This window comes from Harpia harpyja, chromosome 13 (assembly GCF_026419915.1).
Source record: "Harpia harpyja isolate bHarHar1 chromosome 13, bHarHar1 primary haplotype, whole genome shotgun sequence".
Taxonomy (NCBI): Eukaryota; Metazoa; Chordata; class Aves; order Accipitriformes; family Accipitridae; genus Harpia; species Harpia harpyja.
The window spans coordinates 34,252,021-34,268,435 of NC_068952.1; the positions used below are offsets into that span (position 1 = coordinate 34,252,021).

Genomic DNA, 16,415 nt, shown 5'->3' on the forward strand with positions numbered 1-16,415 from the left:
AAACAGTCTATCTTCAAATGGAGTTGCATCAGTAAGGTAACGAGAAACACTCAATTATATAAAAGGCCATAATGTGAGAATTGTGATAAATAACTGCCATACTTCTAGCAGAGATACTGACTGAAAACTGTCATCGCTAATGTAAAAATTCCTCTTGCTTATAAAAAATGAGCACACTCAAAATATGAGTTACATATCATATGCACAGGATGCATTAGGTCTTCTAATGGCTGCTGTTTTATAAACTGATGCCTGACTTAAAACAGTTTAAAATACTTTGAAATACTTGGTCAACAACAAATATATTATACCACCACCCCCTTTTGACAAGAAGGGGAAGTGGGAATAGACTTTTTTTTTTTAAGGAAAAGCTTGTTCACTTACTGGAAAACAGTTTTATTGTTCTCTTTAGAATATGCACATTACACTGTTAAATAATCATTTATTCCTGTGAAACAATTTGACTAATTAGGCATTCAAAACCTTAGATTTGTGAACAGCCCTGCACCCCTATTTCTTTGACACATACTCATGAAAAAGCTGTCCATGGCCATCTTTTTTTCAGCAGATGCAAGAGACCTTGCAACAAGAACAGCAGCCTGCATTTCTGGGAGACGGGTTACCAGTTCTTGAGCTCACGTAGCTGCTTCTGCTTTCTCATGCTTCTTCCTTCCATAGTTATCCTCACTAGATTTATTTTGAAAGCAGAGTACCTATGACTTTCCAGCAGCTTCTGGAGGATGATAGCCTTCTGTTTCAAGCTTTCTTTTATATTTTAAAAAGTCTCTTCTTTTGTCAAAATGTTTAACCTGTTTAAAAAGAGAAAAGATGTTCATCAGAAGAAAGGGCTTTGTGCATCACAACAAGACTAAGGAATAAACAGTCTCTTTGATCACTGAACTTAAGGATGACTTTAATTTAATACGCTAGTTAGGAGTTTCTTGCTCTGTTGAAGTAGAAGATTAAAGAGTGGAGTGTGTTTGTTTTTTGTGGGGTTTTTTTTACCATTTTGAAAGTGCACTTTGGTTTTCTGTCATACCCCCCTGTTACTTCCATGAACATTAAAAAAAGCAGTCTATTGCTTTGGTACTTTCACTGCTATGAACAAAGACTATTTGTAATGCAAAGATAAGTCCAGCAGCTTTTCTATAGTATCACAAGCTATGTAATGTTTGTATTCAGTGCCTAGAGCCACTGATGTGCCTGGTGCAAAGCGCTGCAGATGAAACCATCATCACTAGAGATGACATATGGCAGAACTGCAGCATTCAAAGCGTCAGTCAGTACAGCAACCATGAATGTACTTGGGTTTTTTAAGTGACTTCAGTCTACTGGCTCCAATAGGAACTGTTCAGCACCTCAGCCACCACTGTTACTAAAAGGCAATGCCTATTAAAAAAGTTAAGAATTACAGCTTGAGCTTAGGAAACTAAAAAGCACAACATGAATGAATTATGTGTAAGTGGATGGTTGTGAAATTATACTGCACGAAGAAGGCTGGTTTTAAGCACAAGAAGCTATCGGATGCCAGTCTTAAGATGCCATGGATCTCCCAGACCTGTGTGTCACCCCCCTTCCGTATTAGCCTTTCTTCTTTGGTAACGGTCATTTCGGTGCACTTCCAAAAGCCTCCAAGTATCTTTCAGAACTTTTAAAATTAAACAGTAAGCCTGTATGCTTGCATAGTTGTGTATTTATCTGAAAGTTTGAGGTATTTTCCTTTCCCTTTACGCTATATGCTACTGTCCGTAGTTCCCGGACCAGTCAGTGGCCCGCTCGGTTGTTTTAATTTCCCCGCAAGACCAAAAGTCTGCAAACCAAGTTACACTTGACATGGGTGCAGGGTTATCTATGAGGAAGCGTAAGGCCGCGCTCGTTCTGCGGTCCAAGAGGCGGGCGTTGCCGCCGTGAGGAAGGCGAGTGTAATTCCTTGCCGGTGCTGTTACTAAGGCGCGAAGAAACGCTGCGTTCCCCTAGTACGAGCAGTGGGAGGCCGCGGCGGCTGCTGCTCACCCACTGCTGCGGGCAGCGGGACTCGAAGGACAGCCGCAGCTTCTCGCACTGGGAGGCATCGTCCCCGTGCCTATCCAAGCACTGCCAGAACTCGTCCCGGGCCCCCCAGCAGGCCTTCCTCTCCTCCATCGTTGGCGCCGACATCTTCACTACCGACCTGAACACAGAACAGCCGTTATCCGAGACCCCGGGCCGGCTGCGAACCCTCGCCGCTTCCACGGCGGGGCCCGACGCCGCCCTGCCCGCGGTCCCAAGGCACCGGGGGAAGGGCGTGCCTGAGCGGCAGGGCCCGCCGGAGGGAAGGCCCCGGGCCCGCACCGCACCGCACCGCACCGCACCGCACCGCACTCACCCGCCGGCCCCGGCCTGCCGCGGCGAAGGTCACGCTGCCGGAAGCGGTACCGCGCTGATGGGGAGCGGCGCGGCGCTTTTCTTAGTGCGCAGGCGCAGCTCCGGCCGTCCCGGGTGAGATTGGCAGACGGGCCGGTTGTCCCGCCCCCTCCCCCGCCGCGCGCGGGGCGGTGGTCGCCGTGGGGACGAAGCTGCCGGTGCCGCCGTCCCCGCGGGCCGCGGAGCTGCCCCAGTCCTGCGGCCCGCAGCCGTTCCGTCCCGTCCCCACAGGCCCTCCCGGGGTGCCGTTGTCCGCTGTGGCCTCTGAGGCGGAGGAGAGAGGGCCGTGGGGCGGCGGGAGGCGTGTTTAAAACCCCAGCGATGGTGGGCTTCGCGGGCTGGTACGCGGCTGTGCCCACCCGACAGAAGCCGCTCCGGGCAGGCTTCTCTGACGGGCCCTGTCGCTACGTCAGGCTGATAATAAAAAAAAAAAGGAAGAAGAAGTGGTTTACTCCAGCGGAAGAAAAAATTTACCTGTCGTAAGGGTGATAAAATAATACCAGAAGCCTGAGGGCTGGCCGGGTGGGCGCCTGGTGAGCTCAGCCCAGCGGCAGCACCAGGCCTGAAGCAAATAGTATCCAGGAGCAAACTCTGTTTCGTTGTTTTCTTCGGGATTCGGTGGCGTTTCCTCGTGGCAGTCCCTGTGGCCGAGGAATTGATAAGTCTTCCTTTTCCACACCAGCCTCCTGGAAACGCGGACTAGTTTCGCAGTTTCCAAAGGGATGGCGTGTGTTGTCATAGTAATGCGCTGCAGTTTTGGGAAGGGTGACATTTTGGCAGCTGGGAAGAGCCTAACTCTGCGAGGTGCTGAGCCCCTGGCAGCTCCCAGGCCAGCGGCTTTACCAGGAGCTTGTCGATAGCCGGTGCTCCTGGTGTGTGAGGCCACTGGGCAGCCGGGTCGGGGAGCAGGTGTAGCTGCCGACCTACCTTGAGCTGGGTTTCTTCCTCAGATAATGATTTCTGGTTGGTGGTGGTGGGCACGCTTTTCTGGTTCTCCTTGCAGGTGGCTCGGTTCTCTCAATACAAGGAAAGGTATTTTAAGAGGAGACTGCAGATTTGCACTTCTTCAGCGGAGCCCCCTGTAAGCCAGCCAGATCTGGAGGGGATTTTGTTTGTCAAAATACCTAACTGGCCCCTTCAAAGGGATACTGCTTTGGAGCAAAGTGAATGCGACTGCTGCTGTACACTGTAAGGTATATAACACACCCTCTGTTCTCATCCCTGCCTATTTGTTTAACCACCTTCTGTTTGCTAGGCCATGATAGGTAAGAGACAGAAATGCAGTAATTTGATTTCTAATAAAACAGGGGTTTTAAGGTGAGTGGAAGTCACTACAAAAGTAGAATTTAAATTATGTTTTTCTGTTGAAAAGAATTAATATAGAAGTAGATTTGTATTACAGCTTACTTATGACCCTTTTGTGCTCAAGCTTTTGCGAAGCAAGCTTTTACAACATGAATATTGGAAAGAAAATTAATATTAAGTCTCAGGACTGAAACGTGGTAATAGGAAATGTCAGTTGTGTTTTAGATTTCAAAATTTATGGTGCATGTAATGTTGTTTAGTTACTGCATTCATGAAACAGAGGGGATAATGCAATTATATATAATTAATCACAAAGCCCAAATAGCACATCTGGGATATTTGTGATAAATAGTTTATTCTTTAATGACTTGTAGCCCAAGAAATAACTCACTGGAGACAATTGTAAATAACTCTGTGTAATGGATATTATGGAAATTTAGTGATCTGGTTTTAGAAAGTGCCTGAACAGAAAGAAAAAGACAGATTTATCTAATACATTTTTAATGGCAATACTTCCATTTGGTTAAAATGCTATCATAAGGAGCTGGATTTTTTTGTTGTTAGTTAGCCAATTCTAAGTGTCTATCTTTAGTCTTTTACTTTTGGGAAATGTGCCTAGTAAGTAATAAATGGGATATATATAAGAGCCAGGCAGAGGCAAATGTTCTAGAAAGATGGGAGCCTGAAAAAATTCCAGATTTGTTAGGTGCACTGGTTGCCACAGTTGAAGCCTTTGAATTACATTTCCATTTAGCGGTTAGTGAGATAGATGTTAAAGAAATAGCTGCCTGTCTCCCACTGAAACTCTTGCCAGCAATGCGTTAAAGTGAATCGTGTGGAGTTTGTACAGTGGTTCAGCTCTCAGACTCTTTTGTGCCTACTCTTGTTAATTGGGATACAGCATTTGTGTGTGCTTTGCCTTCCAGTTAACATCTGACAGATCTCTCCTCACCTACAACCTTACTTACCCCATATTTAATTGAAACTTGCCCAGCACATTCTGGATTGGCAACCCTAATGATTTCTCCTTTCACTTTGGAAGCAATTAGCATGTTACAGGTGTCCCTAGGACTAACAATGCCAGCACTCCTTGATGTACTATAGCTGTGTTCACCTTTGTGCTTATACCGGAAGCTCAATTAGCTTGTTATTGTCGCGTTGAAAGATGCTGATATATGATCCTTATCCATAACAGATTTTCAGGGAACTGAATTTAAAAACAAGTTCTTTAAGCAATATAGCCCTGTATCCAACCATTTATTTTGCTGGAAATAATAACAAAATCTTACCTCAGGCAGCCTGGGACATTCTCTTCTGTTGTTGAGCACCAAGCAGTTTTTTCAGTAACAATTAAAAAAAATATGTAGTGCGAGAGAACCATATATTAAGATTTTCTGTTTCTTGCTTCTCAGATGTCCATTAAGGATGTAACTCTGACTCCTTTGGTCTTACAGTGTTCCTTGCTATGCCTGGTGAAAGAAAATAATTTAAAAAAAAAAAAAAGCAAAACAAACACAAGGATTAATTGTGCCTGGTTTTATTATTAAAAAAAGGAATAAATTAAGCAAAGAAACACCATGAACTGCAAACAGTAATCACCCTCTTCTGCTCCTCTTTGAAAATGTTTTAACAGAGATTACTTAAATGGTTGAACATCAAGCATCTCTCTGAGTGGATCTCTTGAGACCCTGTGTGACCAAATTTCAGATTCTACTTTCATCCGTTTACTGGCTAAAGATCCTCATGGGTTACTCTTGGCAGTAACATCAGCTTCGAAGATGCAGTCTGCAAAGGCGAGTGTAGAAACACTCTTTGTTCTTGTGGAGAGGAAGCATTTATACATCTTTATTGTTTAAAGTCTTCCTTACGTTGCTTTCTGAGGTTATTTTTGTGGTTTATTAGGGTTTGGTGAGACTTAAATTCCCTTTCAAATAGGTCCTTCTTTAACAGAACAGGTAATTTTTATCTTTAAAATAGCTTTTCAAAAATCTTTTAAAAAGTAAATATCCCTCTTGAAGAGTCAGGCTTCAGAGAAGACCACAGATTTTTTGAGCAATAATTTTCTGAGCTTTGTAAGAGAATTGCTTAAGAACTGGCAGACAGTTAATGAATTCCTTAGTTAATAATTAATGAGTTCATTATTTAGTAGCCACTGATAATACTAAATGATCTGTCTATGTTTATTAATAAAAATTCTTTCTGAAACCAGGACATTTACGTAGCCTTGCATTTAATACCAAACATTTGCAAATAAAGATCTGAAAGAGGCATATTAAATTCTAAACATTTAAGAAATGTATGCTGTACTTTCTATGGCCTTATGTGAAGCACTCCTCTTCATTGTTTCATGAAGACTTAATGTTGAGTTTTACTTCTATGAATTTCCTTTTAACAATAACATGCTTAAACTTCATTGGATGAGTTAGCAAAAATTTAGGTTTTTGAATGAATAAAGAAGGAGGAGTGTATGAGGAGAAAGAAAACTGTAGCTTTTGTTTGGTGGCCTTAGCAAGTCGATTTTCTGAATCTCTAAGAAAATGTGCATTGTCATGTTATTTTTCAACTAAATGTGTTTTGGGGCTCTTACCTTGATTTCCTCATAATGCTGTCTTTGCTGGGTGTCATAATGAGCATCCCTGCACTAGGGAGTGCCAATGTGACATGAACATAGAGCATTAAGCACATGACTTGGGACACTAAGAGAGAGACGGACAGATGTAGAGACTACCACAGCTTTCTGCGGTAGCTCTGCACTTATCGGAGGGCTCGGTGTGTGGGTTCATCAGGTAGCGCTGGAGGGGATTTGACTAGGAAGGACTAAGCCATCTGTGCAGGCTGGTATGGAGACAGAAGGAGAAAGAATAGACAGAAGAGTGATTTTCACCTTCTCCAGACCTCTGTTTAGTGATCTGAAGCCTGCTGAGAAAAGGCTTGCTTGTCCTTGTGACCTCTCATGGACATCAATGGAGTACTCTGTGGAACGCAGTCTGAAAATTACTAGTCTACCTAGAGGAGTGGTGATTATGAAGAAGGAAAAAAAACAGCAACTGGAGGTTTAGGATTCTTTTAAGGTGATGAAGTCATTTACATTCATTATAGGCACTTGTTTTTAACACCAATATTCCATTTTTGCTCAGTTGTTAGGAATGAAGAAGACAGAAAAACGAGTATTTTGGGAAAAGCAGGCAATGGTAAGGTGGGAAGACTGACTAATTCTTACTCTTCTGTTGGCTCCCGATTAGCAATTCTCCAAGCCTACCAAGGATGAGACAAGCTTGCTTTGCAGCAATGTTGATGCTCAGCTTTTTGCAAGAAAGCTAGAGAGGAAACGGGGAATCTTCCTGTTCTACAAGCAGACTCCAATTTTCAAAGCTATGTAAATGGAAGAAGAAAACTTATCTTTTGGGTTTCATTTGGATGCCTTCAAATTTCTGTGGCATGTTACGTACTAAAAGCAAAGAAGTGGTTCCTAGTTCTCTCTGAGATTGAAACACATACTAAAATTCTTTACAAAAAATCCAGCTGCATGCTTGCATTCAGGTATTGTATTTAATAATCCATCAGCTGCAGTGATTACCTTATGCTCACTATAAACATTGTCTGTGAAGTGTAGGTGTAGTGTACCAGATGGGATTGGTTACACATGCACAAAGGCAACATTGTTCTCAAACATGGTATTTGTTCCCAAGATCAATATCAATTTTCTCAGCAGCCAAGCTAGCAAGTGACAGGCCTTTGACCAAATCCAAAATCATACAGTGAAAGAGAAATGGTTTTGTTTACAAGTCAGGAAGGCATTTAAAATGTATAATTGGCCAAAAATCACAAGCAGAGTATTATGCAACTTACTCTGCTTACTAGGCTGCAGTAATTAAAGACTTGGCAGCTTCAGAAGCCGGAGGGACAGTGAGACCTATTGCTGGGAGACAGCAAAGCTATGTTCACTGGCCCATAATGTATGCTCATAGCCAGCAGAACAGGAAATCCAAGCTGAAGTTCACATTTTGTAAGTCCTTACAAATTCTGCTGCTTGGACCTCACTGGAATCCAGCTTGTAGGATTCTTTTAAGAATCTTATAAGAATCTTTTAAGTGTCTGGGTCAGTCATGGGTATGTGCAGAAGCTGGAGTTTGGTGTAAATAATGTGCGGAAGTTAGCCAAGGCAGCCCTCCCCTAAGGAAAGGCAAGGAAGTCTCAGTCTCTCAATAGTCTTGTCCTTTAAAGTCAAAAGGAGTCTGAAGGATGGGTGGCTTTCCACAGACTCGTCTTGGCCCTTTTTTGAGAGAATAGGAAGCCCTGCACTTAGATTTCTGAAGAGTCTCTAATGATGCTTCTTACCAAAGAAATGAAGCTACTGTGGATCAAAAGAGAAGGTTTTCTGGTGGACTAATAACTGGTTAGTGAGGCAGGAAACAGAGAGCAGGAATAAATTATTGCAGTTCAAAAGCAGAGGGATTACCAAAGGAGCTGTGCTGAGGCCAGTCTTCTTGTATGTACTCATAAATGATTGGTCAAAAAACCCCCATTTACTGATCATACTTCTTTACTGATTCAGGAGAGTGAAAACTAAAACTGCAGCAAAATAGCTGGTGGCATTCAGCATTAATAGACACGAGGTAATGGACATGGTGAAAAAGTCTAAAATCCATGGTGAGGAGCTCTACATTTACTGTTGTCACTCATCAGAAAGATTCTCAATTTATTGTGGATAACTCCATCCAAGTTAAATCACATCTACTTTAGTTCTCTTCATTTGGGTGAAAGATGCTCTGCAGGTTGATTGCTGTTGTTCCCAATCAATGCACTGATGGCTATCTTGAGATGTTAGGTGGACTGAATCTAGAGCTGGAGCGAAACCTGGAGGTCAAGTGCTGGAAAATTCTTTTGAGTTCTTTTCTGAAGACGTCATCTAGTTCAGCAGTAAGATTAAAGAAATGTCTCTAGATCATTGCAGAGAAACTGCATCTAACAGGTTCTTAAATACACTACTAATGTGAGCTCCACAACCTCCCTTGTCTAAGCCTTTTCCAGAATTCTAACTCTCCTTGTAAGTTCCACTCTTCATTACTGAGAAATAAGTTGGTTGCATCCTAGTGTATCTGCAATGTACATGGAGAAATACTGATCGCTGCCTTCTTTAGAATGATCTTGTGCATATATAAAGATCCCTTTAACAGAGTTTCAGGTAGAAGAGAGAAATATGAGGCTTATGATTTTCAGAAACATTAATTTGAGCTACTGGTCCTGTCCTTAGGAATGTGATTTCCTCTTAAGAATTTTAGGCTGCAGGTGGGCATCTGTTCGTTTGACTTCCTTCTTGCTTCCACAAGATCTTTCAAGTCCTTTTTTTCTTATTTCTCTTTTCAATGTTCAGGACTTTTAGGTAAGGTGCAGGTTATTATGGAAATGCCCTAGAACATGCCAGCTAAAGAAGAAAATCTAATCGCTTCTCTTTTAATAATGATGAGCTAGTTAAACTCATCCATCAAAATCCATTACTGCTGGCAGTTTCTGCAAAGACAGCTTGCACGAGGACTGGACTGTGAAAGAAGCTTCTCAGCCTCAGCCTTTACCAAGGAGTAGCTCACATTTGGAGGCCTTGAAGGACTCCGTCCTTTCTGCAGTACAAATCAGGGACATGAAGCCAAACTCGCCGTAGTTGATGACTTTACAGCATGTGCACAGACCCCATTTCTTCAAATTGGAGTTGTAGCAAGGGGCACGTGGGCTCGTTCCCCTGGAAAGTGTTTCCCAGTTTCTGTCCTGATCCCATCAGCAGCTCTCCTGTGCTCCTGCTTCACACCAGCTGCATTGTTTCTGCCTTCTGTTCTTTCCCCATTCCTTGAAGGAACTCCCGGTCCCAGCCTGCTTTCTGAGTCTGTGCAGCCCTCCCTAATCCCAGCCTGCTTTCTGAATCCATGTAGCCCAGGTGGGTGACTGGTGTATTCCTAGGGCTTCTGAACTGCTGAAGACCTATGACATCCTTCTCAGTGAAGAGGAGGGGTGTTTCACATGTGCTTCTGTTGTGCAGATTTGTGGCTTTATTGGGAATATGATGCAGAGCTACACAAGTCAGTTCAGGCTTCTGTATTCACTGCACAGGGAAACCTTCACTTTCCAGTGGGTTTGCAGGCCCACAGGCAGGGTAGCAGAAAGGTTTTTGACCAGAAATGGTGTCAACCTGGTAATGTTACCTTCTCTATATGTTGAAGATACTGTCTGTATTAGCCCTGACCAACTCAATATTGCACTAGCTTTGTTACAGAGCACTCTGGAGAGCTAGGGATGAGTGACTTTGTCCCTGAGCTAACAGGAGACATTAATTCAGCCCCAGAACTTGATCTACAGGTCTACTAGTCTCCCCTCAACCCCCAAAGCTAGATATTGGTTTCAGTGTCTTCTGTTCATCTGTTGAGTATTGTGGTTGGACTTCTGCCTTTCATAGCTATTTTCTGAAGACTACTGATATGAATACAACCATCTTAGACAGAAGAACAGGAGAAACTTTTTAAAACAAGACCAGCTCTGACTCACGTGCTAATGAAAGGTTCATGCAGTCACTGTGGAGAGCTACAATAAAAAATTATGATGAAGGTAGCAGCAGGAGACAGCTACAGACAAGAGGCCAAGGAGAAAGATGTGCAAGGGAGGGGGAGAACTGCTGTTCCTTCCTTGGATTCCTCACTGCTGTATTGTGCGGCAGCAAAAGCCGGCAGCTGCAATGGGGTCTGGTGATGCTATTTACTTTCCTGAGTTTTTTTTTGACTTGCTGTTTTAACAAGCCCACTGGATCATTACTGGTTTCCTCCTTTGCTGGAGGAGCCAAGATGCTTTGTGCGGGCTAAGCTGGGGCAGAAGGCTGCTGATCCAGGTCAGCCCTTGAAGAAGGGTGCACACTGGTGGCTGGCAGTGCTCTGCGAGGGCAGGAGCCACACAGTGGCGATGCAGGAGACCAGCTTAAAAGACAGCAGGTAGCAAGGCCTGATGCTGCAGGCACCTGCAGTTCTGCCTGAGGAGGAGATTTGAGGTGGCCAAAGGTGGGCTAAAAGTGCTGGTTCCAGGCTTGTGTTTCCCTCTTCTGCAGAGCAGGTATGGCCCTGCAGAGCAGCGTGGGGTCCGTACAGGCCAGCAGTGGGACTGACTTGCAGGGTGCTGCAGAGATTGTACCCAGTGCTTTGGCCTGTGAGGGGAAGAAGGGGAGCCTGCCACAACTCAGCCCTCATCTCCAAGGCACTGAATTTGTCCTGGGAGTCCTTTAACAGCCCAAGATGAGGAGGGTTCAATCTTGCCTTCACCTGAAAGTAGCCCAGTTACATCTAATGCCTTCTCAGAAGGGTTTGCTCTCTGCCTTGCCCTTCTGGTGGGAGCCAACAACTCCAGTTCCTTTCATTCCTCAGCTCCAGATCCGTGAAGCTTTGGCACTTACAGATGCAGACACATACCCATATGGACATGTTGCTTTCTTGACGTTCTAGTTGCATCCTGGGCTTCACTGTCTGGAAGGTTTTGCTAAGCAGCAGCTCGCTGTCAAGTCAGGTGTTTGTCCTTAGGGCAGGGTGTTGTCTGAAGAAATATAGGTCACTTCATCTGATTAATTTGTCTATGTGTAGTTTAGAATTGCTGAACATGGGTAAATCTAGTTTGCTCAGCTCCCACTCAGGAGAGAGATGTAATAAAGTGCTGTTTGAAATCCCAGCCCTTGTGTGTGTTTAGCCTGTTCTCGGGAAGGATGAGCCAACAGAAGCAATGATAGTTGCATCTGGTAAATCAGAGTTTTACTGATGCTGCTATCCATTCTGGTGCATAAATTCCTCCACAATCCTTACTGAATGTTAAAAAATCTGCTGCCATTTTAGTCACAAACACGTTAGTTTCAGTTTTTAAAGTGGCATTTAGAGTCTTTTGGATACCAACCAGACTGCATCAAACACAGAACGCAGAGATGACAGAAGATGCCACTTATTGGGACTATGGAAAATGGAAAGACTCTTTGTACATTCTTCTCTGGCCTTGCCTCAGACAGGGTGCTTGGAGAGGGGTGTGGGTTCCTTCAAGGATGACAAAATGATATGCCTGAAGATGGAGTAAACTTTAGTCTGGGAGCTTTGAGATCAAGTCTCTGTGTGTACCCTTCAAACCAGTTATTAGAGATGTACATGTGCTCCTCTCCTGTGCCTTACCCTCCCCTGCTTCCCAAAGAAATAGATTTAAAAATTCAGGTATGTAACACTGAATGGGACAGTGGTTGTGAGCAGCTTCCCACAGCCTCAGATTTTTGCCTGTGTGTGTAATCTCTGTTAGCGAGTCTTTAGTGTCTGTTTGGTCATGAAGAGGTATGTTGGGAGCAAACATACAGCCTGGACTAGGGCCTAATTAGTATAGTACAAACTCATGTCCCATCCATAGCCCCTAAATACCTATTAGCATATGCATGTATGGCTGCTTACCAATGGTTTCAAAGGAAGGTCAGCTTTCCCTTTGGTCTACTTCTGCTGGACATGTGTTTCCTGACTGATGCCTAACATCAGCCCTCCGGACGGATTTGTCCAGGAAATCTAGAGCAGACTCTGCTGTCGAGGACAGACTGGCAAGCAGTGCATCGAGTTGCAGTGTTGGTTGCTTTGATGATTGTGTCTCTCCCTTCTGATTGCTTTGGCCAAGTACTACCCACAGTAAAACTGGAATAAAGGTGCAGTCCAGAGAAGAAAACAGCATTGACCAAGGCTGAGTTTAAAATCTTTTATTATTTAGCTTTGCCAAACAGATAATGGAATCTGAAGTTGATTTGCTAAAATGTTTTGAAGTGGATGCCACCCCTGCCTGAGACAAAGAGGCGCTCAGTGGCAGCAGGGACCCTTAGGCTATGGCAGCAGTTCAAAAGAACACTTTTAATTTTGTATGCAACAATGTAAACTTCAAAAATAGTAAACTATAACCTTTCCCCCCCGCCCTTTTTACATAGCATGTGATCTATCACAGATAGAAATTTAATGGCGAACCAAAATCGCGTAAGTAAACATCCTGGTGCTTACAAGTTTCATAAAAAGTGTTACATTTGATGTAAATATCTTACATTTTAAACTCTTAACACTCACAATTATGGAGTAAAAGCAACTGGTGATTCACCCCCTTAGTCCGTGCTCTCAGACTGTACATCAGCAACCACGCTCTTGCCAGCCCCTTTGATCGTTTTCGGTTGGATTGTCCCACACATGACCAAGACTTCCCCTTCCTCACACCGGTGTTAAGCAAGCGCAGCTCCACACAGGGGTAAAACCTGTGCAAGTGAGAAGAGAACCAGGTCTCCTGCACGCAAACTTGCAGTCCCCTGGGCCCCGCGTTCCCACAGAAGCCATGGCGCGTATGGGGGGGGCACGTCCTGATGTCGGTGGGAATTTGGGGTCCCTCGGGGCCGCAAGCCCGAGCCCTGCCATTGCAAGTGCCTCGCGGCGGGACCTGGTTCTGCGTGGATAAAGACAAGAGTTCTGTAGAAGGCACTGGATTTCTCTTGCATGATTTTAAATGTGGACTACAGTCATGTGCAGAATAAGGAGATTTGGGCTCTAGACTGCTTTCTCTCTAGTGCTTTAGTGCAAGCATTTTTAGCGCTTGAATTTTCTCCTGGTTGCAGCGCAACATGCGCTCACCTACACAGAGTGATTTCCAACCCTCTTTCCTTCCACTCATCCCCCCATCTTCCTGTCCCCCAAAAGATTCCCTTTTTGTTCCTTGAAAACTTTCAGAGTACAGCTCTGGTCAAAAATAAACGTGTGATGTAGCATAGCATTTGTTTCTTTTAAATCACAGTGTGCAATGCATCAGTTGGTACCTAATGTTCAAAATGTCTGCCCTGCTTTTCATGAAAATCATTCTTTAAAATAACCTATGCAAATATATTTTGACTATATATTACATTCATTTAAAAAGAGAAGAGAGGTTCTTGGTTTGCAGTTTTTTTCAGTGTACTAATTAAGTGAAAGGTCTGATGTGAAAAAAGTACAAGCGAACTGGACATGCCAAGACTCGATGCCTTAGATGGTGATCATATCAAAACTGTACAGGTATGTACACCGTGTTGGACAGGTGTGCTTCTTCCCAAGAAAAGACCTTTGCATCATCATATATAAGGTTAACCACAAAGTTTTGGTAAAAAGAGCATTTAATGAGCAAAGGATGACATGGAGGGGCGAGTTCTCCGGCTTTTGTTAGGCAGTCCTGAAGCAATGTCTCCATTCCCTTCGGGGATTTCTTCCTTCTTCCGGACTTTGAGACGCGTGAGGAGCTTTATTACCCAGACGTCCCATTCCTCTGGCAAGAGCAACAGGAGGAAGCCCAGGCCAATAATGATGATGGCGATTACTCGGACACTGTTGAAGACAATTTCACTCGTGTAGTGATCAACAACTGTGTGGGACATTGAACCGGTGTTATTACGTGGGACAAAGCATTAGGGCAGTATCCCCCTCCCTCCCCCTTGCCTCCCAGGCTCTGAAGGCTGGCTGTGCCAGGAGAACATGGCCACGGAGGCGATCGTGGCGGGGAGACTACCCTTCCCGCTGGTTTAGCACGCAGCAGGGTACGGCCCCCTTCGGAGCAGGCAGAGCTGGCCTGCGGGCTCAGGATGCAACAGGGGACGATGCCTGGAGCCGCAGGTGTTGTCTGCAGCAGCACCTTCTCCCTTGTTTGCCGACAGCACAGGAACTCCCACTGAGCTACCGGTACGCAGAGAAAGGGGCATTTCCCTTCCCCGGCACAGCAGCTCCTTCGTGCAAATTTTTCTTCTCGCCCTGACCGTCCCACTGCGTAAGAAACCCTGCACACGCTGAGCCACGCACACATTCTGGTGGGGAATCGCACCGTTCAGTACCAAAGTCTGCTGGGGCAGCCAGCGGTGCCCAGCTCTGCATGTGTGTAGTCAGCACAAAGCTGGGAGCTGCCGCCTCTGCCGCGGCACCAGTTCAGCACACTGGGTTTTAGGAGCCTGGTTTGGGAAAGGTGGCACTGGTTTGGGCCAGGGTTGCCTCTGCACTCCCCTGTCCAGCCCTCTCGGGCTCTGCAGTCTCTTGGCTTTCGCTAAATTTCAGAAAACCATCAGAGAAATGTACCAGGCCATGACCAAAAACAGAATTGTCCAGTGCTCTTGATAAACACCCGCGGTGTTATTTACCAAGGCAAGCAGAATTACTAGTACGTATTTGCTCTAAAATGTATGCAATTTTATTTGTTTCAATTTAGTGTTAAACCTGCCTTGGAGAAATAATTAAGAATTGATTTCTACTTCATCCATGAATTTTCATCCCAGCCCAGAGACAGATGACTTCAAGTCTACTTTGTTTTTCAGTATGCAGGCTTCTTCGGACAGTAATTTAAAAAGCAATTCTAGAGATTATGAATATTCATGTAGTATTATACGATACATATTTAACACATAAAGTATACATTTTTGATCAGTGTCATCTCCATAAGTCTTTCAGAGAAGCAGAAAAACACGTTTAATTAAGCTATTTGCTTTTATCCCTGTTGTGTATTTGAAAGGCCACAGATTTAATATATTCATCAAGATGCAAAAGGCAGAAATTCTTACCCGCATTCACTGGGACACTCAGTACAATTCCAAGAGAAATCAAGGTGGGGTAGGTAATAGCAATCCCAAAATTTAGTAGAATATTGAATGCTGAAGAAGGAAAGAAAAACACCGTTTACTACAGTGAAAGTAGGCAGAGGGAATGTCACTTGAAACATTTATGCTTTATTACTCCCTCTGTGTGCTGTTCAAATAGAAGGCATATTAACCTCTGTTGTTATTCCTGGAAGATACCTGTGGACAGATGTCTGTCTGCTGCATGTCCGTCTGCCTGAGACATTGCTGTTTCTGGGGAACTCTATATCCCGCTGGAGTCGGCAGCAGGATCAGGGTGGGGTTTGGGTACAACCTGTCTCTCAGTGTAATGGTGTGCAGTGATTCCCACTCTCTATACCAATCCCTTTTGCCCTGCTGAAAGACTAAACACTTTTCATCTAGGAGACTTCAGCCAAACAGTCGCTTCTGTCTGGATACTTTTTTTTGTAGAAAAGCTGCCTCCAGCTGCAGGTGGAAGATGCTGTAAATCTAACCCTCTTCCAGATAGGAACTCGCTAAATATAATTTCATATAATGAAATTTCATACAATGAAACTATAATATCATTATAATATCATTTCAACTGAATGATTGTAATATCACTCCATTGTAATACCATACACTGTTCATGGAGTGTCTCCTGGCAAATTAATAATTGCTTTGGACCAAATTTACCCATGTTTTAAGGGGATTAGCTTTAGCAAAGTCAGGAGAGCCTTGCCGGTACTGAACTTGTCAGCAGCTGGGGCTCCGACTGTCTTCTAGTAGTACCTATGCATTGCACACCACAGCGATTGCTTGCCATGTTCTGCACTACTTGCTTGCAGAAACCTTCCATTGAGTCCACTGGAAAGTAAAGTGGAGGTACTTCTATAGTCAAATGTCGTGACTGTTCAGGGTAAAAGGAGCTGGGACTTAAGATAGGGATGGAGAAGTGCTATTTATTTCCAGTAGAAATGAAAGGAACATTTTAGGAGATGTGACGCCATCATCCAGTTTAGGGACCAACTGTGGCAGCACAGTCAACGCATCTAGTTTAACAAGGAACAGCATCACATTTCTGATGACCATGATCATTAAAGCTTAG

At 44.2% G+C, this 16,415-nt stretch overlaps 2 protein-coding genes across 4 annotated transcripts in view; both read right to left on the bottom strand.

Annotated features, from left to right (window-relative positions):
* Nucleotides 1–380: 380 nt before the first annotated feature.
* On the bottom strand, nucleotides 381–2,471 carry LOC128149988 (cytochrome c oxidase assembly factor 6 homolog). 2 transcript variants are annotated; one of them, XM_052805686.1, is made up of 3 exons: nucleotides 2,366–2,471; nucleotides 2,014–2,170; nucleotides 381–809 (listed from the first exon to the last, which is right to left on the bottom strand). In XM_052805686.1, exons 2-3 carry the CDS (start codon nucleotides 2,155–2,157, stop codon nucleotides 714–716), a joined length of 240 nt encoding a protein of 79 aa, XP_052661646.1. In that variant the 5' UTR covers nucleotides 2,158–2,170; nucleotides 2,366–2,471; the 3' UTR covers nucleotides 381–713. The 2 variants fall into 2 exon arrangements, with proteins under 2 accessions (XP_052661646.1, XP_052661645.1); XM_052805685.1 differs by lacking the exon at nucleotides 2,366–2,471 and having other exon boundaries at nucleotides 2,014–2,320.
* Nucleotides 2,472–12,433: 9,962 nt separating this feature from the next.
* The window catches only part of SLC35F3 (solute carrier family 35 member F3), a 188,226-nt gene continuing 184,244 nt past the window's right edge, over nucleotides 12,434–16,415 (bottom strand). For both annotated transcript variants that reach the window (XM_052806478.1, XM_052806479.1), the window contains 2 exons: nucleotides 15,293–15,382; nucleotides 12,434–14,112 (listed from right to left, as the gene is read on the bottom strand). In XM_052806478.1, coding sequence (XP_052662438.1) covers nucleotides 13,868–14,112; nucleotides 15,293–15,382 — 335 coding nt within the window. In that variant the 3' untranslated portion in view covers nucleotides 12,434–13,867. The remainder of the gene's footprint in view (nucleotides 14,113–15,292; nucleotides 15,383–16,415) is intronic.